Source organism: Hyla sarda, chromosome 5 (assembly GCF_029499605.1).
Source record: "Hyla sarda isolate aHylSar1 chromosome 5, aHylSar1.hap1, whole genome shotgun sequence".
Lineage (NCBI taxonomy): Eukaryota > Metazoa > Chordata > Amphibia > Anura > Hylidae > Hyla > Hyla sarda.
Window position 1 is genome coordinate 249,928,742 of NC_079193.1, and position 25,425 is coordinate 249,954,166.

At 45.2% G+C, this 25,425-nt stretch overlaps 1 protein-coding gene and 1 pseudogene across 2 annotated transcripts in view; both read left to right on the top strand.

Moving 5' to 3' along the window:
• The first annotated feature begins 649 nt into the window (after positions 1 to 649).
• On the top strand, positions 650 to 1,503 carry LOC130274562 (fragile X messenger ribonucleoprotein 1 homolog; annotated as a pseudogene).
• A 22,841-nt stretch (positions 1,504 to 24,344) lies between these two features.
• TMX3 (thioredoxin related transmembrane protein 3) overlaps positions 24,345 to 25,425 on the top strand; it is a 72,437-nt gene continuing 71,356 nt past the window's right edge. Inside the window, exon 1 of one of the 2 annotated variants that reach the window (XM_056521477.1) lies at positions 24,345 to 24,480. In XM_056521477.1, coding sequence (XP_056377452.1) covers positions 24,444 to 24,480 — 37 coding nt within the window. In that variant the 5' untranslated portion in view covers positions 24,345 to 24,443. The remainder of the gene's footprint in view (positions 24,481 to 25,425) is intronic. The other variant, XM_056521480.1, reaches the window with a different exon arrangement.

Here is a 25,425-nt window from a genome sequence, read left to right on the forward strand (position 1 = left end):
AGAGATAGGGAGCGTATATCGACTTGGTGTGATCCCTCCCCAGCAACTAAGTGATATACTCACCTTTTGGTGATGTTGTTTTAGTCCCACGACTGTGGTTGGCCATGGTATTCGAGGTGCAATAGGGTGAATAGAATATGAGCTGCTGCACTCTGACCGATACTGGGTTCCCAGCAAGGGACCAGCTTGGAAATGGGTGAGAGAAAGGAAAAGGCGGTCTATGAGGTGTTGCTCAAAGTAGCTCACAGAAAGACAGACGCAGGCCGGCACAAGACAATAAATATTTTTATTGAGAATTACAGACAACGCGTTTTGGCACTCTAGTGTGCCTTCCTCAGGTCCAATTTGGCAGTACACTTTGTAGGATGGGTACCATATGAGAGTGTTTTGGTAGGGATCCTGCTTCTGTGTGCTGGCGCCACACACTCACTGCAAATTGGACCTGAGGAAGGCACCCTATAGTGCCAAAACGCGTTTTCCGTAATTCTCAATAAAAATATTTATTGTCCTGTGCCGGCCTGCATCAGTTTTTCTGTGAGCTAATTTCAACAGCGACTCATAGACTGCCTTTTCCTACCAATCACTCAAAAAAAAAGGAAAAAAATACTTAGACGGTCAGGCCCAGCAAAGCTCACACTACGGTCCAGCCATGGGTGAGAGAAGGCAGAGGCCTGGAAGGACCATCTTTTGGCAGCCAGTGTCCAGGGCCTTGCCCCGAACAACCAGGGGGAAGGTGAGAGGCTCCAAGGGAGTCTTTGAAACACAAGTTGCCAGAAACCCTCTCTATAAAGGAAAGCTGAAAGTTCCTGAAGACTTACGGCAGATGTGCACAAAGGAATCTACTCATAAAGACTTTACAAAAGCAGTGGGGGCCTATTTGATGGATTATGAATCAGAGAATGCCCAGCTGGTCATTTTATCTGACAATTAAAAGTTACCATTAAGAGGGTGAACATGTTGAGTAGCATACATTTCCGAAGTGTCGGACAAAATTGTCTGTAATATTTAGAATAAAAGAAGCCAAAAAGCATCTGGAAGGCTTATGTCCTTCAGTGTCTAGATTCCATGTGCAATTTGATATACGAGAAGACTGGATGGGTTTAGTAATCAGCACTCGCGGCACAAATATACAACAAGCAAGGAGGATCCCTAGGATGACGGCTGTTGGTCTTGATAAAGATACATGTACATGTCATGTGTATGGTGATAACCAAGATGCCGTAAAGAAGGCAAAAGGTTACCTGGAGTTTGCTGAAGAGGTAATCTGGGTTCCCTGAAGCTTGGTGGGAAAAGTAATTGGGAAGAAAGGAAGGCATATTAAGAAGATTGTCGACCAGTCAACCGTTATTAGAGTTAGAGTTGCGAGTGAGAAGAGTTCCCAAGACAAGGGAGTGGTCCCCTTTTGTATTCCCGGGCACAAAGGAAAGTTTCACTATGGCAACCATTCTGCTGGACTATCACCTCAACTGTTTGAAGAAAGTGAACAAACTTCAGCCGGGTTGACTGAAGAGGAAGACAGATGCATGGTCATGACAAGTGCTCACCCCCGGTGGCCTGAGCAGAGGGGGGGGGGGGATATGTGACAGTTTGGCAAGGAATGGGTGTATTTCCCTAGCTGATCCTGGAGGAACCTCCACCTGGGGCTTAATCAATGAGGCAGCCGAGATGGGAAGTATGTTTAAAAGGAAGTCAGACAGTGTAGTCTGGGCTCTCCCCAGAAGACAGCAAGGTGGCTTTGGGGGGAGTTAGGGGTCCTTTTGAGGAGCACATAGCCAAGGCTGTGAATGACACCCACAACAGTGAAGTGGACAGTCTAGGATTTTGGTTTGTTCCTGTCTTATGTTTTTATTTATCCTGCAACCTGTATTATAAAGCTGGTGAGGAGCAAGACTTGCAGAAAGGACATGCTGTTTGGCGGTTTATTGTGAAGAAACATGTACTGAGGCTGTGTCAAGGACAATCCCAGAGCTATCCCCAGGGTTAAATCCTTACACTACATCTAAGTTAACCTGTCCAAGGCCTACATACTGTGAAAGTCAAGGCAAAAGTAATCAATGGCTGGTGTTTTGCTCCAATACGTTTTTTTTTATGGCATACCATAGCGCATTTTTCTGCCCTCATAAGGGCATACCACATACATACATCTAAGTAGTGTACGAATTTAGTACCTGTTAATCTGTCAAGGGCCTACATACTGTGAAAGTCCAGGCAAAAGTAATCACTGGCTGATGTTTTACTCCAATAAATGTTTTTAAGCGTACTGTAGCGCATTTTTCTGCCCTCATAAGTGCATACCACATACTTACATCTAAGTGGTGTACTATTTTGCACTTGTTAATCTGTTAAGGGCCAACATACTGTGAAAGTCCATGCAAAAGTACTCACCTGCTGCTGTTCTAGACAAATACTGTTTTAGGCATAGTGAAGCGTATTGTGCTCCCATCATAAACGCACTAAGTATGTCAGGCAGGGAAGTTCCAGGACATTCCAGAGGAGTGGCAGAGGCCTAAATTCATCAGGCGCAAGCAGAGGTCATAGCAGACTAGGGGCAAATGGCAGCAGGAGTCGCAGCGAGAGGCTTGAGCTCCCGGCATCGGCTAGCGGTCGTGTCTCAACCTGGATCCCATCTGCCGTCATCGATTAGTTAACACGGTGATCCACTTAATCACAAGTGACATCTGATACCCCCAGTCAACAGTCGGTGGGTTCCTCAGACACAACCCTCAGTTGGCATGGCCCGGGAGCAGTTTCTGTCCTCCCATTGACTCTGGTCTATGCTGTTCACTCCCCTAAAGAAGTATCTTATGCTGTGAGTTCAGCTCCACTATTCAGTGAGGATGATCTAATAGAGGAAAGTCAGCAGCTACTGCCCAGCCAAGAAGTGGAGGAGACATCCGCCGCTTCCTCCTCTAGGCGAGCAAGTAGTGATGAGGAGAGTGACGTGGGAGGGGGTGTTACCAGCGTTCAGGGTCCTGAAGCAGACACTGTTGAGGAATCTGACATCAGTGACGTGCAGACACTTGCTAATCGTGATGAAGCGGATCACAATTGGGAGCCGGGCGTAGAAGGGGCTTCATTATCATCAGGAGAAGAGGATTGCAGGTTCCCAGTGAGGCAGCAGCTGAGCCAGTAAGGTGGTAGCATAGTTGGCAGTAAGCATGGTGGCAGAAATGGAAATTCTGGAGCCAAACGTGCCCGGGGGAGACCACCTGCTTCACGGCAGCCTACCTTCCCGAGAACTATGGAAAAGAAAAAAGGGGAGAGGGCTGCACCTCGTGTATTACCCAGGGTTTCTGTGTCCCAATCAGGGACTAAGGGAGCCGCAAATCTACAAAATGGTTGTTCACCATAAGTATGTAGAAATAGGCATATCACCCCTTAAGGTTACTCAGCATGTGGAAGCAAACTGCACGGCCCAGGGTCCAACAGGTGAGGATGACATATTCTCCCGTATGATCAAGAAGAAATGAAGTGAGAAAAAAACAGAAACTTGTCTAGGCACTGTTCACAGTTCCAGGTTAATGAAACACGAATATGAATGGAAAGTAAAGTGCCCGGAGGCACTGCATTTATTAATAGAGCTTCCAATGACGCGTTTCGAAGGGTATTTCCTCCTTCCTCAGACTGGCAATTGCCAATCTGAGGAAGGAGGAAATACCCTCCGAAACGCGTCATTGGAAGCTCTATTAATAAACGCAGTGCCTCCGGGCACTTTACTTTCCATACATATTCGTGTTTCATTAACCTGGATCTGTGAACAGCGTCTAGACAAGGTTCTGTTTTTTTCTCTCTACCTTCCCGAGAGGTAGTGGAACAGGAGTTCCTGGAGACGGCAGCAGTAGCAGTCAATTAGTGCGGACTGTTGGTGGGAAAATGAGCTACTTGGCGGTGTGGCAGTTTTTGATTAAGCATCCGGAGGAGGTTAACATAGCCAGATGCAGGATATGTCGGCAGAAGTTGAAGTGTAGCCAGGGTCCAATTTTGTCACCACGGCCCTTTATCAACATATGCTGTGCCACCATAAAGAGGCCTGGGAGAACCATGGCTCCGATGTAGTTGTCCAGGCTGCTGAAACACCCAGTGGCACGCCGCTACCTCTTTCAGCCAGCCAAAGTTTCACCACCTCAGCCGAAGGGAGCTGTGTCATGCTCCCCTTCTGTCACACCAGATGCTCCCGCTCCTCCTACTTTTAGTCAGTCATTCTGCTAACAATCCATTGGCGAAGCCATGTCCAAGTGACAACAGTATGCGCCCATTCATCCAACGTCGCAGAAGCGGAATGTGCTCCTTTCAAAGTTGCTGGTGCTGCAGTCCCTCCCTTTTCAAGTGGTGGACTCTGCACCTTTCAGAGAACTGATGGCTTGCGCCGAGCCGAGGTAGAGAGTGCCAAGACTTCATTTATTTGTAAAGAAGGCAGTACCAGCCCTGCACAATTTTGTAGAAGAGAAGGTGGGCCAGTCCTAGAGCCTGTCGGTGTGTACCAAAGCGCACGGCAGCGCTGACATCTGGAGCTGTAACTATGGTCAGGGACAATACATGTTCTTTACGGTTCACTGGGTGAATGTGGTTCCTGCACAGCCATAACACCAACTTGAACAGGTCCCGCCACTTCCTCCTCCACACTCTCAGGCTGTTGGTCCTGTGGCAGTGTGCAACTCCGCCTCCTCATCCTCCACCTTGTCCTCATCCGCCACTGCCCAGACAAGTGTCAGTGCCCCTTCAGCATACCATGTGTGCAGGGCATGGTGGTGTCACGCTGTTCTTCACATGGTTTGTCTTGGCGAACGGAGTAACACAGGGGAGGAACTGCTAAAAGTCATTCATAAAGAAATCGGAGCATGGCTTACTCCACGAAAACTGGAAATGGGAACCATGGTGACTGACAACGGGAAGAACATCTTGTCTGCGTTGCGACAGGGAAGGCTGAGCCATGAACCCTGCATGGCACACGTCTTCAATCTGGCTGTCAAGCGGCTCCTGAAGTGATCCCCCCTATTTGCAAGACATCCTAACAATGGGAAGGAAACTTTGCATGCACTTCAGCCACTCATACACCGCAAAACACACCCTTTTTGAGCTGCAGTGTCAGAATGGTATCCCCCAATATAGTCTGATTTGTGATGTTGCCACACGTGTGAATTCCACCCTCCATATGTTGGACTGACTATGCGAACAGAGAAAAGCCATCACCGATTTCTTGATAATCCAAGCGGATAGGGGTACTCCCCTGTGTAACTTCAATGTGAATCAGTGGCAGCTCATACGTGACACCTGCCGTTTGCTCAGGCCTTTTGAGGAAGCCACATCATTAGTAAGTCGCCAGGACTATGGGATGAACACCGTCATTCCACTGCTTCATTTCCTACAACACGTGTTGGAAACGATGGCTAGTCAGGGTAATGGAGACGAGGTGCCTACCTCTCAGGGCCCTGTGGGGGCTGAACTTGAGGAGGAGGGGCACAGTGGAGCACAGTTTTGGTTTTGCCAAATGGGCAGTTTTTCTAGTCATCTGACAGGAGAATAGGAGCAGGAGCAGCCAGAGGAGATAGAGGGTTATGAGGAAGGCGAGGCAGATGACCCAGACACACCATGGCAGTATGCAGTGGAGATGGAGGCAGAGAGACCCTCCAAGTCACTTGCACAAATGGCACGATGCATGCACACTTGATTGCGTAGTGACCGCCAAATTGTCACCATTCGGCACCGGATGACTTCTGGCTCTCCAACTTATTGTTCCCTCGCTACCGCCACAAAATGGGGGCCTTTTTTACACCCACTGAGAGGGAGGACAAACTGACCTACTACAGAGAAATCCAATGTAGTCTGTTGGCCGATGCCTATCGGCACCATCGTCCGTCCACTCGCAGGTCTGGCTCGGGGGGCCCTCTGCGCTCACCTTCCACTGCCACGGCTGCTGGGGAGGGGTGGGGTGGAAGGAGTAGTACCAGCTCATTCAGCAGCAGCCTGAGTCTACAGTTGCTGATGAGTACCTTTCTTCACCCGCATAGTGAAGCAACTCATTAGCAGCAGGTAGACCTGGAGCAGGAACTGAACCAGCAGGTAATGCAGCCAAACTTGATTTGTTGCCGCAACTAGCAGAGTTTGTCCTGGAAAAGCTTTCCTGCCCGGCCAGTAGAGTGCCATCAGAGCGGGTGTTTAGTGCGGTGGGAGCCATAGTCACCCCAAGGAAAACTCGTCTGTCCACAAAAAATGTGGAATGCTTAAGCTCATACCCCTAACGTGTTACTTTTACCATATGTTATGCTGATTGCATGTTTGTTACTTTGTTTTACTTGAAAATGGAATAAACATCTTAATCTGAACAAAAAAAAAAATGTGGAATGACCTTTGTGAAGATCAGCCAGGATTTCCACCCACCAATGCCTGATGCATCAGAGTATAGATTGACCATGGTGCCACACCAACACTTATGGACACATATGGAAAGTGCCAAACAGATTTAAGGTGCTGCTCCCCAGTTACAAACATTCCTCTGCATCATACCTTTTTTCACCCACCTTCGTCACCAGTTACTGGTATTGCCGCCCACCGCACCACTCTGTCACCATGTCACTTTCAGGACTTCTGATGCTGCTGCTGCCACAACCAGGCTGTGCCATTCAGCCACTATATGATCTCCTCATGCTTCAGCCAATTCCAGGCTGTGCCATTCAGCCACTATATGGTCTCCTCATGCTTCAGCCACCTCCAGGCTGTGTTATTTAGCCACTATATTGTTTACTGATGCTGCAGGGCCTCGTACATCACCTAAAATATAGGACTGTATCCTCCTTTTCCAGCCCACTGAAGCACCTGAAAGCTGAACTAAATTATGCAGGCTAAAGTCAGCAACTGCCGAGCCGAGAAGTTTGTGACAAATCGAATCACTGTAACTTTGCTCATCTCTAGCCACAAGGCGTTTCCTGTTTTATGATTATTATTTATTTTATCTTAGATCTTACAGATAATAACTAATGTAATCATGTAATAGAATCCAAACTGTATCAGGAATCCTCCCTAGGGTGAAACCAGCCAGGCAGGTCTATCTTCCTAGTTCACTATCATTGCTTTCAGTCTGGATTAGACGCTGCTTATTTCCAAAATGACTGTTCATGCCTACATTGGATACTATTAGTATTATTTGTACCCTGGTTTGCAGCCTCTGACTGTTCCTTTTACTGAAAACAAATTGTGAAGTAATGAACAGAAAGTTCAAGAGTCACCAAGCAAAACATATCAGAATTCTGTTGCAAATTGTGAAGAAAGAAAAATGCATGACATGCACCAAACTTACAGTATTATGGGTGGGATTTACTACACCTAGTATACCTGTAGGCTTCTTTTTGTAGCAATAGAACTCTATTCCTGGAGTACCTAGAGTGTGAAGGGACACAACCTCTTGACTGGGAATTCGACTCCCACTACATTTATTTTTTTATTTATTTTTTACAAAAAAATAGGCAATGCACCATCCAAGGTATTTCTTTGGAAGAACACTCTGTATGAAACCATTCTATATTATACCTGTCAGATACCTTGCCCGCCATGGAAATATGAATTACGTTAATTAGATCCTTGGCCACTATGGAGACCTATATTACACCTGTCTGATACCCGGCCATTGTGCAGACTAGAGATGAGCGAAGGTACAGTAATTTGATTAGTCACGTACTTCTAGGCTTGGCAGCAGGATTGTCTTGCTGCGGCAGGGGGCACCTAGGTCGCTACCCCTGGCACGAACTGACCACACAGGCGGCTGAGGTGATTCGAGGCACAGAAGGGATTTAGAAACTCATGGTCTGGATAGCAGAAGGTCAGGGCAGGCGGCAGAGGGGCGTAGTCGGGAACGTAGCTGGAGGTCAGTAGGCAGGCGCCACAGAAGCAAGGTCAGGTCACAGAACAAGGGGTCAGAAACAGGGCAAGGCAAATCACAGTAACGCTTTCTCAATGGCACGAGGCAACAAAGATCCGGCAGGGAAGTGTGGGAGGAGCAGGAATTTATAAGTGAGTAACAGGTGCAAAACTAATTATGGTCACACTGGCCCTTTAAATCTTAAAGCTCCGGTGCGCGCACACCCTAGGAGATGGGGACATGCGCGCTGGAGCTGAGAAGCAGGAGAGGAGCGAGGTGAGTGACTCGCATGCGGCCACGTCCCACAATGCGAATCCCTGCCTCGCCATCGGGTGGAGGGAGCAGGGCAATGCACTCATGGCGGGCGTGAGCGGCCAGAGCGCGGAACATGACAGCCCTCTGATGCCTGGCCACTGTGGAGACCAATCGTCTGAACGATAAGTGGTGCAGTGCACCATCCTTTTCCACTACAGGAGTGGAAATTCCTCTTTCATTGGAGAGGACATTCTTTTTAACACAGCAGTGTAAATGTCTTTTTCCATTGGAGCAAACCTTTTTTCTACATATGAGTGAACATCTTTCTTTCCATTGGAACATTATATGCTAAACACTTGTTTGATAAACAAAGCAAAGTGTTACGATCTGTTTTGCAAAGTGTTACATCTATTTGACTAAGTTTCCCATAGAAAGTGTTGCAACATATGTTCTTTCTTTCAGCTAACACAGGATTATATATATATATATATCAGCAAAGAAGATAGTCCGGCACAGAACTGTTATTTGCAGTTAAGAACTCTGAACTTTTTTTCAGTATAACGCAGTACACAGGATAACCTGACGCGTTTCGCACCGGAGTGCTTAGTCGTAGGTAACAAGTAACCACAATGAACGTCTTAAAATACACAAAATTGCGGTCACATGACCACACACGTCATAGTAAAATCGTTCTAATACAAGACATGGTGCTGGAGTATCGGATTGGGAAACAAAAATTTGGGCCATGTTCATACCTGGGAATACCCAAACGCATTTATAATAGACTTTCTCCAAATACAGTAGGAACATTTATATCTCAGATTAATAGCATATTTTGAGTATAGCCAGGTAAGAACAACCATCTGCAAGAATAGTAACCTAAATATTATATTTTATTTGTATATGTACCATCCTCGGTTGTATTATTCATACATTTAAACATATATATCTATCAGCAAAGAAGATAGTCCGGCACAGAACTGTTATTTGCAGTTAAGAACTCTGAACTTTTTTTCAGTATAACGCAGTACACAGGATAACCTGACGCTTTTCGCAACGGAGTGCTTAGTCGTAGGTAACAAGTAACCACAATGAACGTCTTAAAATACACAAAATTGCGGTCACATGACCACACACGTCATAGTAAAATCGTTCTAATACAAGACATGGTGCTGGAGTATCGGATTGGGAAACAAAAATTTGGGCCATGTTCATACCTGGGAATACCCAAACGCATTTATAATAGACTTTCTCCAAATACAATAGGAACATTTATATCTCAGATTAATAGCATATTTTGAGTATAGCCAGGTAAGAACAACCATCTGCAAGAATAGTAACCTAAATATTATATTTTATTTGTATATGTACCATCCTCGGTTGTATTATTCATACATTTAAACAAGAAAAAAAGTGAAGTGATAGTAGGATGTCCCTAGACTCGTATAATTTAATACGTATATGGAACAATATACCATATCCGTGCATGGAGATACACACGCGTATGGTACACAGCTCCCAACTACCTTTTGGGGTCTAAGGGCAAGTGAGTGCTAGATCTAATCTTTTATTTAGTCCGAGGGGGTGCCTCGTACCAAGGAGGAATATCCAGTATGCCTCCCTGTTATAAAGCCTATTCCTAAGGTCTCCTCCCCTCGGACCCAAAATAACCCTTTCCACCCCAGATACCTGTAGACCCGTCACATCTCCTCTATGTACCTCCCTAAAATGACGGGATAACATCGAGATGCCTGCAACATTACTTTTAACATCTGAAACATGTTTTCTAAATCTCATTTTCAAAGAATTGCTAGAACAACCTACATACTGTATCTTGCAGATGGTGCAGGTGGCTACATAAACAATAGACTTTGTGTTACAATTTGTATAGTCCCGTAGTTTATAAATATTTCCTGAGGAGCAAGCGGGCGGAGGCATGGACGCAAGAAGATATCCACTGCGTTCGCTCCTGACGCCTCGCTGAGCCCTGTCATGAACTTGTCTGCATGCATCCTATCCTCTGCCCAGATAGACCTCCTAAGCAAAGGTTTGAATTTTGTACCCACCTGTAAGTTCAACCTTTTTGATACAATATTAGTCAATAAGCTTGCTCGGGGACTTACGTTAAAGAAACATTTTTTCAACATGGACAGTGATCTTGATGTGGGGGAGGGGACACCTGGGAATATTAGTGAGGATTTGTATGTAACAACAGACAGCTCAGACTACAGAGCAAATACAGTATGTAGTAGTTTTCAAGATCAGAACCTTTTATTGCATTTATCTAGCATGCGTCTGGAAAGTGGAATTGATGATGATACTCTTGAAAAATCTTACCGCTCTGCCAACCCTGGTTTCTATCCTGTAGCCTCCCGTGTGGAGGCTCTGGATAGATTCCAGGAGTTGGTAGAGCGGGATTTAGTGAAATCAAGAGATAAGACATCCTCTGTTTAAACTTATGATAACCTTAATAAATGTGAACGTAAAGCATTGAAATATATTATGGATAATACGTCCATTGTTATACGCAATGCTGATAAAGGCGGAAACGTTATTGTTTTGGACGCAGGTCTTTATAAAAAACTTAATACAGAGGTCCTATCCGATACAGACACTTACCTGAAACTTAGAGGCGACCCCACTAAATCATTTCAAACAGAACTTAAAAGAACGCTAAAGAAGGGTGTAGCTTTGGGGGCTATAGATGAGAAACTGGAGGAATACCTTTTTGTAGCAAATCCTATTACACCAGTGTTTCACTCACTCCCCAAGGTACACAAAGGGGTTTTTCCACCTCCCTTGAGACCCAATTGGCGCCGGCATTGGGTCCCTTGTGGAGCGCCTTGGGGAGTGGGTGGACCACTATGTCCAACCTCTAACAAAAATTACCCCCACCTTTATCCAGGACACGAAACATGTCATCAACATCTTGGATAAAGTACAATGGAATCAGGGGCTATCATTGGCAACGTGCAATGTTATTGGTTTGTATCCATCCATCCCTTGGAATAAGGGATTGGAGGCGTTATCTGTACACATGGAAAGGTTTAGTACATACTCCCCTGGTCTGAGGGAATTTATCGCCATCGCCACAGAATTTTTGCTTAGGCATAATTACTTCGTGTTTGATGGTGATTTCTACCTTCAGACCAGGGGAGCTTCAATGGGGGCGAAATACTCCCCCTCCTTTGCGAACATCTTTATGTTCCAGTGGGAACAGATGTTCGTTTTCAATAATGACAACCCTTTCAGTACTCACATACATTGGATCGGACGATTCATAGACGATCTCCTTATAATTTGGGGAGGGTCAGAGGAACAGTTCAAACAATTTGTGCAATATATAGGAAAAAATGAACTTAACCTTAGATTCACCTACCATTTTGATAAAAAGGAGATTAATTTCCTGGATATCACAGTGGTGGGTGAAGGAGACCATATAGAAATACTCCCGTACAGAAAGGAGACAGCTGTGAACTCGATACTGCTGGCCTCATCCTGCCACCCTAAACATGTCCTGGATAACATTCCCTTTGGGGAATTGTGTAGAGTGAAATGGAATTGCTTCAGTGACAGTAAATTTAAGGTGGCAGCATCAGAATTACACACTAGATTTAAAAATAGAGGGCACAGCGAGCATACCATTGACTTAGCCCAAGAAAAAGTTAATACTATCACCAGAAAGGAGTTAGTCACCTATTCTAGGAGAAAACAACAAAGGAGAGGAGGATACAATACGGAGGGAATGGTAGGTAGAAATAAAAATAAAAGTGTTACCAAACCCTACTTCGTAACGCCATATAGTGTAAATTTTGGTCAAATTAAGGGTATCATCAAAAAATACATACCAGTATTGGAATCCGACCCGATACTAAAAGAAATAGTATCGGAGGGCATAGAAATAGTATCCAGAAAGGGCCCTTCAATAGGCTCTAAGATATCGCCCAGCTTGTTCCAGAGTAATAAATCGTGTAGCAGCAAACATAATTGGTTAAAAACTGTGGGAAATAGAAAATGTGGACACACAAGATGTCTCACGTGTGACCACATGAAAAACACAGACACGGTGACATCTTGCTCCTCAGGAAATATTTATAAACTACGGGACTATACAAATTGTAACACAAAGTCTATTGTTTATGTAGCCACCTGCACCATCTGCAAGATACAGTACGTAGGTTGTTCTAGCAATTCTTTGAAAATGAGATTTAGAAAACATGTTTCAGATGTTAAAAGTAATGTTGCAGGCATCTCAATGTTATCCCGTCATTTTAGGGAGGTACATAGAGGAGATGTGACGGGTCTACAGGTATCTGGGGTGGAAAGGATTTTTTGGGTCCGAGGGGAGGAGACCTTAGGAATAGGCTTTATAACAGGGAGGCATACTGGATATTCCTCCTTGGTACGAGGCACCCCCTCGGACTAAATAAAAGATTAGATCTAGCACTCACTTGCCCTTAGACCCCAAAAGGTAGTTGGGAGCTGTGTACCATACGCGTGTGTATCTCCATGCGCGGATATGGTATATTGTTCCATATACGTATTAAATTATACGAGTCTAGGGACATCCTACTATCACTTCACTTTTTTTCTTGTTTAAATGTATGAATAATACAACCGAGGATGGTACATTTACAAATAAAATATAATATTTAGGTTACTATTCTTGCAGATGGTTGTTCTTACCTGGCTATACTCAAAATATGCTATTAATCTGAGATATAAATGTTCCTATTGTATTTGGAGAAAGTCTATTATAAATGCGTTTGGGTATTCCCAGGTATGAACATGGCCCAAATTTTTGTTTCCCAATCCGATACTCCAGCACCATGTCTTGTATTAGAACGATTTTACTATGACGTGTGTGGTCAAGGTTTTCCTGCGTACAAATACGCTTAACAGTGGCCTTATCGTTGCAAAGGGCCTAAATACAAGCAAATAGCATACCATATACCACCTTTTTTTCTGTCTCTGTGCTAAATTCAGTGTTATACCACACGTTATACACCTGCCGGTGTATTAAAGAAAAAAAAAGGTTTTCCTGCATACAAATACGCTTAACAGTGGCCTTATTATTGCAAAGGGACTAAATATAAGCAAGTAGCGTACCATATGCTACCTTTTTTCTGTCTCTGTGCTAAATGAAGTGTTATACCACACGTTATACACCTGCCGGTGTATTAAAGAAAAAAAAAGTTTTTCCTGCGTACAAATACGCTTAACAGTGGCCTTATCATTGCAAAGGGCCTAAATATAAGCAAGTAGCGTACCATATACTACCTTTTTTTCTGTCTCTGTGCTAAATGAAGTGATATACCACACGTTATACACCTGCCGGTGTATGAAAGAAAAAAAAAGGTTTTCCTGCGTACAAATATGCTTAACAGTGTCCTTATCATTGCAAAGGGCCTACATACAAGCAAATAGCGTACTATACACTACCTTTTTTTCTGTCTCTGTGCTAAATTCAGTGTTATACCACACAATATAAACCTGCCGGTGTATGAAAGAAAAAAAAAGTTTTTCCTGCGTACAAATACGCTTTTTCAGTGGCTTTATCATTGCAAAGGGCCTACATACAAGCAAATAGCGTACCATATACTACCTTTTTTTCTGTCTCTCTGCTAAATTAAGTGTTATACCACACCTTATACACCTGCCGGTGTATGAAAGAAAAAAAAAGTTTTTCCTGCGTACAAATACGCTTAACAGTGCGCTCATCATTGCAAAGGGCATACATACAACCAAGTAGTGTACTATTTAGTACCTGTATTTCTGTCTCTGTGCTAAATTCAGTGCTATTCCACACATTAGTATACACCGGCTGGTGTATACAACAAAAAAAAGAGTTTTTTTCTGCGTATAAATACCCTTAACAGTGCGCTCATCATTGCAAAGGGCATACATAGAACCAAGTAGTGTACTATTTACTACCTGTTATTCTGTTTCTGTGCTAAATTCAGTGCTATTCCACACATTAGTATACACCTGCTGGTGTATTTATAAAAAAAAAGTGTTTTTTTTCTGCGTAGAAATACGCATACCAGTGACGTGCACACATCTTTTGATGATGATGAAGCCGATCGCAATTGGGAGCCGGGTGCAGAAGCTGGGGCTTCATCATCATTAGGAGAAGAGATTTACTCTTTGTCTATGAGGCAGCATGGTGGTAGCACGGTTGGCAATCAGCGTGGTGGTGGCAGTAGTGGAAATTCAGGAGCCAAACGTGCCAGGGGGAGAACACCTGCTTCGCGGCAAGCTACCATTCAGGGAGGTAGTGGAACAGGGGTTCCTGGAGACGGCGCCAATAGCAGTGAAATAGTGCGGACTGCGGGTGGGAAAATCAGCTACTCTGCGGTGTGGTTGTTCTTCATAAAGAATCCGGAGGACCTTAGCGTAGTCACATGCAAAATCTGTCGGCAGAAAGTGAAGCGTGGCCAGGGTCCCAATCTCTGCACCATGGCCCTGCATCAACACCATAAAGCAGCCTGGGATAACCGTGGCTCCGATGTAGTGGTCCAATCTGCTGCATCACCCAGTGGCCATCCACTCCCTCTGTCATCCAGCCAAGGCTCCACCACCTCAGCCGAAGGGAGCATTGTGTCAAACCCTCCTTCTTGCACTCCTGCTTCTTCCGCTTGTAGTCAGCCATTCCGCCAACAATCGATCGGCGAAGCCATGTCCAAGAGACAACAGTATGCGCCCACTCATCCAATGGCGCAGAAGTTGAATGTGCTCCTGTCCAAGTTGCTGGTGTTGCAGTCCCTCCCTTTCCAACTGGTGGACTCTGCAGCTTTCAGGGAATTGATGGCTTGTGCCGAGCCGAGGTGGAGAGTCTCAAGCCGTCATTTCTTTGCGAAGAAGGCAGTACCAGCCCTGCATAAGTTTGTACAAGAGAAGGTGGGCCAGTCCTTGAGCCTGTTGATGTGTTCAAAAGTGCACGGCAGCACCGACGTGTGGAGTGGTAACTACGGGTAGGGACAATACATGTATTTTACGGCCCACTGGGTAAATGTTGTTCCTGCACAGCCACAACAGCAATTTAGACAGGTCACACCACTTCCTCCTCCACGCTCTCACTCCCAGGCAGTTGGTCCTTTTACAGTGTGTGCCTCCTCCTCCTCCTCCCCCGTGTCCTCGGCCTCCACTGCACGTCCAAATCTCGGTGGCTCTTCATCGTACCACGTGTGTAAGGCACAGCGGTGTCAAGCTGTCCTTCAAATGGTTTGCCTAGGCGAACGGAGTCACACAGGGGAGGAACTGCTAAAGCTCATTAGCGAAGAAATCCGAGTATGGCTTACTCCACGAAATCTGGAAATGGGAACCATGGTGACCGACAATGGGAAGAACATTGTGGCTGCGCTGTGACAAGGAAGTGTGAACCATTCGCCCTGCATGGCACACGTGTTGAATCTGGTTGTCAAAAAGTTCATCAAGTCTTCACCCCATTTGCAAGACGTCCTGACAATGGCAAGGAAACTGTGCATGCACTTCAGCCACTCGTACACCGCCAAGCCCACTTTGCTTGAGCTGCAGCGTCAAAACGGTATCCCACAACATAGTCTCATTTGTGACGTTGCCACACGTTGGAATTCCACCCTCCATATGTTGGACAGACTATACGAACAAAGAAAAGCCATCACAGATTTTTTGATGATAGGAGTACTCCCCTGTGTAACTTCAATGTGAACGAGTGTCAGCTCATACGTGACACCTGCCGTTTGCTGAGGCCCTTTGAGGAAGCCACATTTTTTCTTAGTCGCTCGAATTACGCCATGAACGACGTAATTCCACTCCTACATTTACTCCAAAAAATGATTGAAAACATGGCTGGTCACGGCAATGGAGACGTTGCGCCTACATCAGAAGGCTACATGAGTCCTGTGGGGGATGAACGGAAGGAGGATGATGAGGGGCAGAGCGGAGCACAGTTTACGATGGATGAGATGGCCGGTGTTTCTGTTCATTGGACAGGAGAGGAGAAGCAGGAGCAGCCAGAGGAGCTGGAGGGTTATTACGAGGGAGGCGAGACAGAGGACCCAGACACACCGTGGCAGTATGCAGTGGAGATGGAGGCAGGTAGTCCCAGCGAATCACTGTCACAAATGGCACAATGCATGCTGAGTTGCTTGTGTAGTGACCCCCGAATTGTCAAAATTCGTCAGCGCGATGACTTCTGGATCTCCACCTTATTAGACCCTCGCTACCGGCCCAGAATGGGGGCCTTTTTTACACCCACTGAGAGGGAGGACAAACTGACCTACTTCAGGGAGCTTCTACGTAGTCGGTTGGCCGATGCCTATCGGCCACATGGTCCATTCACTCGCAGGTCTGACTTGGGGGGCCCTCTGCACTCACCTTCCACTGCCACGGCTGCTGGGGAGGGGAGGGGTGGCAGGAGCATTACCGGCTCAAATCAGCAGCAGCCTGAGTCTACAGTTGCTGTTGAGTAGCTTCCTTCAGCCGCATAGTGAAGCAACTCATCAGCCGCAGGTGGACATGGAGCAGGACCTGAACCAGCAGGAGGTGGCTTACCTCGACATGACCCTGCCAACAACCGTTGAAGATCCGCTGGACTTCTGGGCAGCCAAACTTGATTTATGGCCGCAACTAGCGGAGTTTGCCCTGGAAAAGCTGTCCTGCCCGGCCAATAGTGTGCCATCAGAGCGGGTGTTTAGTGCGGCCGGGGCCATAGTCACCCCAAGGCGAACTCGTCTGTCCACTAAAAATGTGGAGAGACTGACGTTTGTCAAGATGAATCAGGGATGGATCAGCCAGGATTTCCAACAACCAATGACAGATGGGTCTGAGTAGATTGACCATGCTCCTACAACAAAATTTTCTCTATTGTGGTTGGTTATGAAACCCATTGGGGCAGACCTGGGCATTGTATGGCCCACTTGCCCCATACGGCCCTTTGATTGGCTCTGACCGGCCCGCGCTGATTGGGGGACAATTTTGCTGCATAATCTGGGGGACAACTATGCTCCTAATCTGGGTGACATCTATGCTTAACAAATGAATAGGAAATAAAGTTCTCTCAGCTCACCTCCTCCACGGTCTGCAAGGACTTGAGCCTGGCCAGGCTTGGAACTTGTAGGTAAATGAAGAAAAGTAGTCCAGCAGTCCCTTAAAACGTAGATCCTTTATTGCACTTTTCTTTAAAAATACAGAGCACACACCATCCACCTTCACCTGGTCAGCAAACAACTCCTATGGACGCGTTTTGAACGCATGCGCGTTCTTGATCACCACACCACCTGTGTGCTCCCCACCTCTTATATACCAAGTTCAAGAGGGAGGAGCACTTGCTTCAAGAAGACTTATATAAAACACCCTTTGTGTACCTTAAAACTTCTTACAAAAACAGGTAACTTTTAAAACTTACTATTGCATGAAAAAAGAAGAAAATGGAAGAAAATCTTTGTTGTCTGTTTCTGCTCGGTGTGTTTGTGAATCAAACTGTAAGGTTATACATGTTCTACACCGACAGCAAAATCAGCAACAATCGCATTATGTGTACTGGTTCTGAGAAATCAATGTGATTACATTCTTAAAAATTCCACAGAAAAATGTTTTCAATAGTGTAACATTAATTCCATCCGTATGTTCAAACCGTGCGGTATTCTGGTACGCAGAGTGTACTGCCAGAAGGCTTCACGGTTGAACAATTTTCTTTGTATGTCACCACCTCTTATGGGTTTCTTCACTTTCTCAATGCCATATGCTATATATATATTTTTTTTTTTAAAGTACTACTGCATGATTTGGAAAAATATACCAGTAAAGTTATTTATAAAATATAAATTATTCTTATACATGCGCAGTAAACTTTAAATTGTATCAAGAAATCATATGTATTATGCCCCTCTGATACCGCTGTGGAGATATGTATTATGCCCCTCTGATACCGCTGTGGAGATATGTATTATGCCCCTCTGATACAGCTGTGGAGATATGTATTATGCCCCTCTGATACCGCTGTGGAGATATGTATTATGCCCCTCTGATACCGCTGTGGAGATATGTATTATGCCCCTCTGATACAGCTGTGGAGATATGTATTATGCCCCTCTGATACCGCTGTGGAGATATGTATTATGCCCCTCTGATACAGCTGTGGAGATATGTATTATGCCCCTCTGATACAGCTGTGGAGATATGTATTATGCCCCTCTGATACAGCTGTGGAGATATGTATTATGCCCCTCTGATACAGCTGTGGAGATATGTATTATGCCCCTCTGATACAGCTGTGGAGATATGTATTAAGCCCCTCTGATACCGCTGTGGAGATATGTATTATGCCCCTCTGATACAGCTGTGGAGATATGTATTATGCCCCTCTGATACAGCTGTGGAGATATGTATTATGCCCCTCTGATACAGCTGTGGAGATATGTAGTATGCCCCTCTGATACAGCTATGGAGATATGTATTATGCCCCTCTGATACAGCTGTGGAGATATGTATTATGCCCCTCTGATACAGCTGTGGAGATATGTATTATGCCCCTCTGATACAGCTGTGGAGATATGTATTATGCCCCTCTGATACAGCTGTGGAGATATGTATTATGCCCCTCTGATACAGCTGTGGAGATATGTATTATGCCCCTCTGATACAGCTGTGGAGATATGTATTATGCCCCTCTATTACAGCTGTGGAGATATGTATTATGCCCCTCTGATACCGCTGTGGAGATATGTATTATGTCCCTCTGATACAGCTGTGGAGATATGTATTATGCCCCTCTGATACAGCTGTGGAGATATGTATTATGCCCCTCTGATACAGCTGTGGAGATATGTATTATGCCCCTCTGATACAGCTGTGGAGATATGTATTATGCCCCTCTGATACAGCTGTGGAGATATGTATTATGCCCCTCTGATACAGCTGTGGAGATATGTATTATGCCAATCTGATATAGCTGTGGAGATATGTATTATGCCCCTCTGTAACAGGTGTGGAGATATGTATTATGCCCCTCTGATACCGCTGTGGAGATATGTATTATGCCCCTCTGATACAGCTGTGGAGATATGTATTATGCCCCTCTGATACCGCTGTGGAGATATGTATTATGCCCCTCTATTACAGCTGTGGAGATATGTATTATGCCCCTCTGATACCGCTGTGGAGATATGTATTATGCCCCTCTGATACCGCTGTGGAGATATGTATTATGCCCCTCTGATACCGCTGTGGAGATATGTATTATGCCCCTCTGATACAGCTGTGGAGATATGTATTATGCCCCTCTGATACAGCTGTGGAGATATGTATTATGCCCCTCTGATACCGCTGTGGAGATATGTATTATGCCCCTCTGATACAGCTGTGGTGATATGTATTATGCCCCTCTGATACCGCTGTGGAGATATGTATTATGCCCCTCTGATACCGCTGTGGAGATATGTATTATGTCCCTCTGATACCGCTGTGGAGATATGTATTATGTCCCTCTGATACCGCTGTGGAGATATGTATTATGCCCCTCTGATACCGCTGTGGAGATATGTATTATGCCCCTCTGATACAGCTGTGGAGATATGTATTATGCCCCTCTGATAAAGCTGTGGAGATATGTTTTATGCCCCTCTGATACAGCTGTGGAGATATGTTTTATGCCCCTCTGATACAGCTGTGGAGATATGTATTATGCCCCTCTGATACAGCTGTGGAGATATGTATTATGCCCCTCTGATACAGCTGTGGAGATATGTATTATGCCCCTCTGATACCGCTGTGGAGATATGTATTATGCCCCTCTGATACCGCTGTGGAGATATGTATTATGCCCCTCTGATACCGCTGTGGAGATATGTATTATGCCCCTCTGATACAGCTGTGGAGATATGTATTATGCCCCTCTGATACAGCTGTGGAGATATGTATTATGCCCCTCTATTACAGCTGTGGAGATATGTATTATGCCCCTCTGATACCGCTGTGGAAATATGTATTATGCCCCTCTGATACCGCTGTGGAGATCTGTATTATGCCCCTCTGATACCGCTGTGGAGATATGTATTATGCCCCTCTGATACCGCTGTGGAGATATGTATTATGCCCCTCTGATACAGCTGTGGAGATATGTATTATGCCCCTCTGATACGGCTGTGGAGATATGTATTATGCCCCTCTGATACCGCTGTGGAGATATGTATTATGCCCCTCTGATACAGGTGTGGAGATATGTATTATGCCCCTCTGATACCGCTGTGGAGATATGTATTATGCCCCTCTGATACAGCTGTGGAGATATGTATTATGCCCCTCTGATACCGCTGTGGAGATATGTATTATGCCCCTCTGATACAGCTGTGGAGATATGTATTATGCCCCTCTGATACAGCTGTGGAGATATGTATTATGCCCCTCTGATACCGCTGTGGAGATATGTATTATGCCCCTCTGATACCGCTGTGGAGATATGTATTATGCCCCTCTGATACCGCTGTGGAGATATGTATTATGCCCCTCTGATACCGCTGTGGAGATATGTATTATGCCCCTCTGATACAGCTGTGGAGATATGTATTATGCCCCTCTGATACCGCTGTGGAGATATGTATTATGCCCCTCTGATACAGCTGTGGAGATATGTATTATGCCCCTCTGATACAGCTGTGGAGATATGTATTATGCCCCTCTGATACAGCTGTGGAGATATGTATTATGCCCCTCTGATACAGCTGTGGAGATATGTATTATGCCCCTCTGATACCGCTGTGGAGATATGTATTATGCCCCTCTGATACAGCTGTGGAGATATGTATTATGCCCCTCTGATACCGCTGTGGAGATATGTATTATGCCCCTCTGATACCGCTGTGGAGATATGTATTATGCCCCTCTGATACCGCTGTGGAGATATGTATTATGCCCCTCTGATACAGCTGTGGAGATATGTATTATGCCCCTCTGATACAGCTGTGGAGATATGTATTATGCCCCTCTGATACAGCTGTGGAGATATGTATTATGCCCCTCTGATACAGCTGTGGAGATATGTATTATGCCCCTCTGATACAGCTGTGGAGATATGTATTATGCCCCTCTGATACCGCTGTGGAGATATGTATTATGCCCCTCTGATACAGCTGTGGAGATATGTATTATGCCCCTCTGATACCGCTGTGGAGATATGTATTATGCCCCTCTGATACCGCTGTGGAGATATGTATTATGCCCCTCTGATACCGCTGTGGAGATATGTATTATGCCCCTCTGATACAGCTGTGGAGATATGTATTATGCCCCTCTGATACCGCTGTGGAGATATGTATTATGCCCCTCTGATACAGCTGTGGAGATATGTATTATGCCCCTCTGATACAGCTGTGGAGATATGTATTATGCCCCTCTGATACAGCTGTGGAGATATGTATTATGCCCCTCTGATACAGCTGTGGAGATATGTATTATGCCCCTCTGATACAGCTGTGGAGATATGTATTATGCCCCTCTGATACAGCTGTGGAGATATGTATTATGCCCCTCTGATACCGCTGTGGAGATATGTATTATGCCCCTCTGATACAGCTGTGGAGATATGTATTATGCCCCTCTGATACCGCTGTGGAGATATGTATTATGCCCCTCTGATACCGCTGTGGAGATATGTATTATGCCCCTCTGATACCGCTGTGGAGATATGTATTATGCCCCTCTGATACAGCTGTGGAGATATGTATTATGCCCCTCTGATACCGCTGTGGAGATATGTATTATGCCCCTCTGATACAGCTGTGGAGATATGTATTATGCCCCTCTGATACAGCTGTGGAGATATGTATTATGCCCCTCTGATACAGCTGTGGAGATATATATTATGCCCCTCTGATACAGCTGTGGAGATATGTATTATGCCCCTCTGATACAGCTGTGGAGATATGTATTATGCCCCTCTGATACCGCTGTGGAGATATGTATTATGCCCCTCTGATACCGCTGTGGAGATATGTATTATGCCCCTCTGATACAGCTGTGGAGATATGTATTATGCCCCTCTGATACCGCTGTGGAGATATGTATTATGCCCCTCTGATACCGCTGTGGAGATATGTATTATGCCCCTCTGATACCGCTGTGGAGATATGTATTATGCCCTCTGATACAGCTGTGGAGATATGTATTATGCCCCTCTGATACCGCTGTGGAGATATGTATTATGCCCCTCTGATACAGCTGTGGAGATATGTATTATGCCCCTCTGATACAGCTGTGGAGATATGTATTATGCCCCTCTGATACAGCTGTGGAGATATGTATTATGCCCCTCTGATACAGCTGTGGAGATATGTATTATGCCCCTCTGATACAGCTGTGGAGATATGTATTATGCCCCTCTGATACAGCTGTGGAGATATGTATTATGCCCCTCTGATACCGCTGTGGAGATATGTATTATGCCCCTCTGATACCGCTGTGGAGATATGTATTATGCCCCTCTGATACAGCTGTGGAGATATGTATTATGCCCCTTTGATACAGCTGTGGAGATATGTATTATGCCCCTCTGATACAGCTGTGGAGATATGTATTATGCCCCTCTATTACAGCTGTGGAGATATGTATTATGCCCCTCTGATACCGCTGTGGAGATATGTATTATGCCCCTCTGATACAGCTGTGGAGATATGTATTATGCCCCTTTGATACAGCTGTGGAGATATGTATTATGCCCCTCTGATACCGCTGTGGAGATATGTATTATGCCCCTCTGATACCGCTGTGGAGATATGTATTATGCCCCTCTGATAAAGCTGTGGAGATATGTTTTATGCCCCTCTGATACAGCTGTGGAGATATGTTTTATGCCCCTCTGATACAGCTGTGGAGATATGTATTATGCCCCTCTGATACAGCTGTGGAGATATGTATTATGCCCCTCTGATACCGCTGTGGAGATATGTATTATGCCCCTCTGATACAGCTGTGGAGATATGTATTATGCCCCTCTGATAAAGCTGTGGAGATATGTTTTATGCCCCTCTGATACAGCTGTGGAGATATGTTTTATGCCCCTCTGATACAGCTGTGGAGATATGTATTATGCCCCTCTGATACAGCTGTGGAGATATGTATTATGCCCCTCTGATACCGCTGTGGAGATATGTATTATGCCCCTCTGATACAGCTGTGGAGATATGTATTATGCCCCTCTGATACCGCTGTGGAGATATGTATTATGCCCCTCTGATATCGCTGTGGAGATATGTATTATGCCCCTCTGATACAGCTGTGGAGATATGTATTATGCCCCTCTGATACCGCTGTGGAGATATGTATTATGCCCCTCTGATACAGCTGTGGAGATATGTATTATGCCCCTCTGATACCGCTGTGGAGATATGTATTATGCCCCTCTGATATCGCTGTGGAGATATGTATTATGCCCCTCTGATACAGCTGTGGAGATATGTATTATGCCCCTCTGATACCGCTGTGGAGATATGTATTATGCCCCTCTGATACAGCTGTGGAGATATGTATTATGCCCCTCTGATACAGCTGTGGAGATATGTATTATGCCCCTCTGATATCGCTGTGGAGATATGTATTATGCCCCTCTGATACCGCTGTGGAGATATATATTATGCCCCTCTGATACAGCTGTGGAGATATGTATTATGCCCCTCTGATATCGCTGTGGAGATATGTATTATGCCCCTCTGATACCGCTGTGGAGATATATATTATGCCCCGCTGATACCTCCGATTTTTGAAAATGGCGATGTGAGATCACTGAAACGTTCTCTCTCCTATATGGAATAAACTTAAAGAATTCTTGATTTCACTAAAGTTGGAGTGCTGCCTACTATCAATTATTTATATATATATATATATATATATATATAGCATATATCATGTTTGTAGATTACTTTAGGTTTTTGGCCCATACTACACAATCATACATACAATATCCACACTGTATCCCTCATAACTTCTATTGTGCCTATATTGGGCAGTGTTTTGTGGGTACTTGGTGGCGTTATTTGGGGAGTGTATGGTAGTATAAATATTTGGCCATACATAACGTAACAATATGAATAAAAATGTCAAAACAACGAAAAATAAACGCTCAGTGTGAACGGGATATCAGGAGGGGCGGCGGGGCACATGCACTGTGTACAGCCAGCTCTAGGACCCTCATCCTGCATTGTGAGCCCAGAGAAGTCCCGCCGCCCACTCTCACAGGAGAGTGGGCGGCGGGACTTCTCTGGGCTCACAATGCAGCATCCTCCGGGCTCGGCCTATCACACGGAGGAGGAGGAAGGCTCTGTCTGCTAAGCTCTGTTTCCTTCCGGTATCACATCCTCTCAACATGGCAGCTTTCGGGTTCTGCACCTTCCTAGCAACAGGTAATGACAGAAGCCATGTCTGTGTCTCTCCTCTTCCCTGCTTGGTGCCAGGAGCCTAGGGCACGGCTGCTTCCTCCCGGGTGGTTGGGTGGGTTGCCCATACTGAAACGAGGGCTGTTGAGGGTGTCATCTCCTCCTCACCCGCTGGCATAGAGCTGGGTATAAGAGGGGCACAGTACATCAGTGACACATGTATACTGCACATATGTATAGTGTCCATTCATATACATCATCTGCTTCATCTATACATCTTCACAATACAATCACATACAGTGTGTAGGAGATCAGATTTGTGCAAATGTATAGGAAGCACAGGTATATATTGTATACTGTACAGACAATCTATGGCAGTGGTCTCCAACCTGCGGACCTCCAGATGTTGCAAAACTACAACTCCCAGCGTGCCCGGACAGCCAACGGCTGTCCGGGCACGCTGGGAGTTGTAGTTTTGCAACATCTGGAGGTCCGCAGGTTGAAGACCACTGATCTATGGTCTTCTGTATACTGCACAGATGTATAGTGCCCATTCATATACATCATCTGGTTTTCATATACATCTTCACAATTGTATACTATTCAATCGTATACAGATCATAGGATATATATATATATATATATATATTCAGATACGTAAACATGTAATAGAAGACCAGGTAGATAATGTATACTGTACAGTCACATCTATGGTCTCCTGTATATTTGCACAGTGGTATAGTGCCCATTCATATACATCATCTGCTTTTTCTGTCCATTTTTAACAGTTGTATACTATTCTATCACTTACAGTATATAGGAGGTGCAGATTATATACAGAGGCAGTAAGTGTCACATGACATTGGATCTGTCAAGGTTAAGTTGGCTGCATTATGGTCTGTACTGTGTTAAAGGGGTGACCCCAAAATAATACCATCTCACCCATACACGGGGAAGGTGACATGTATGGAT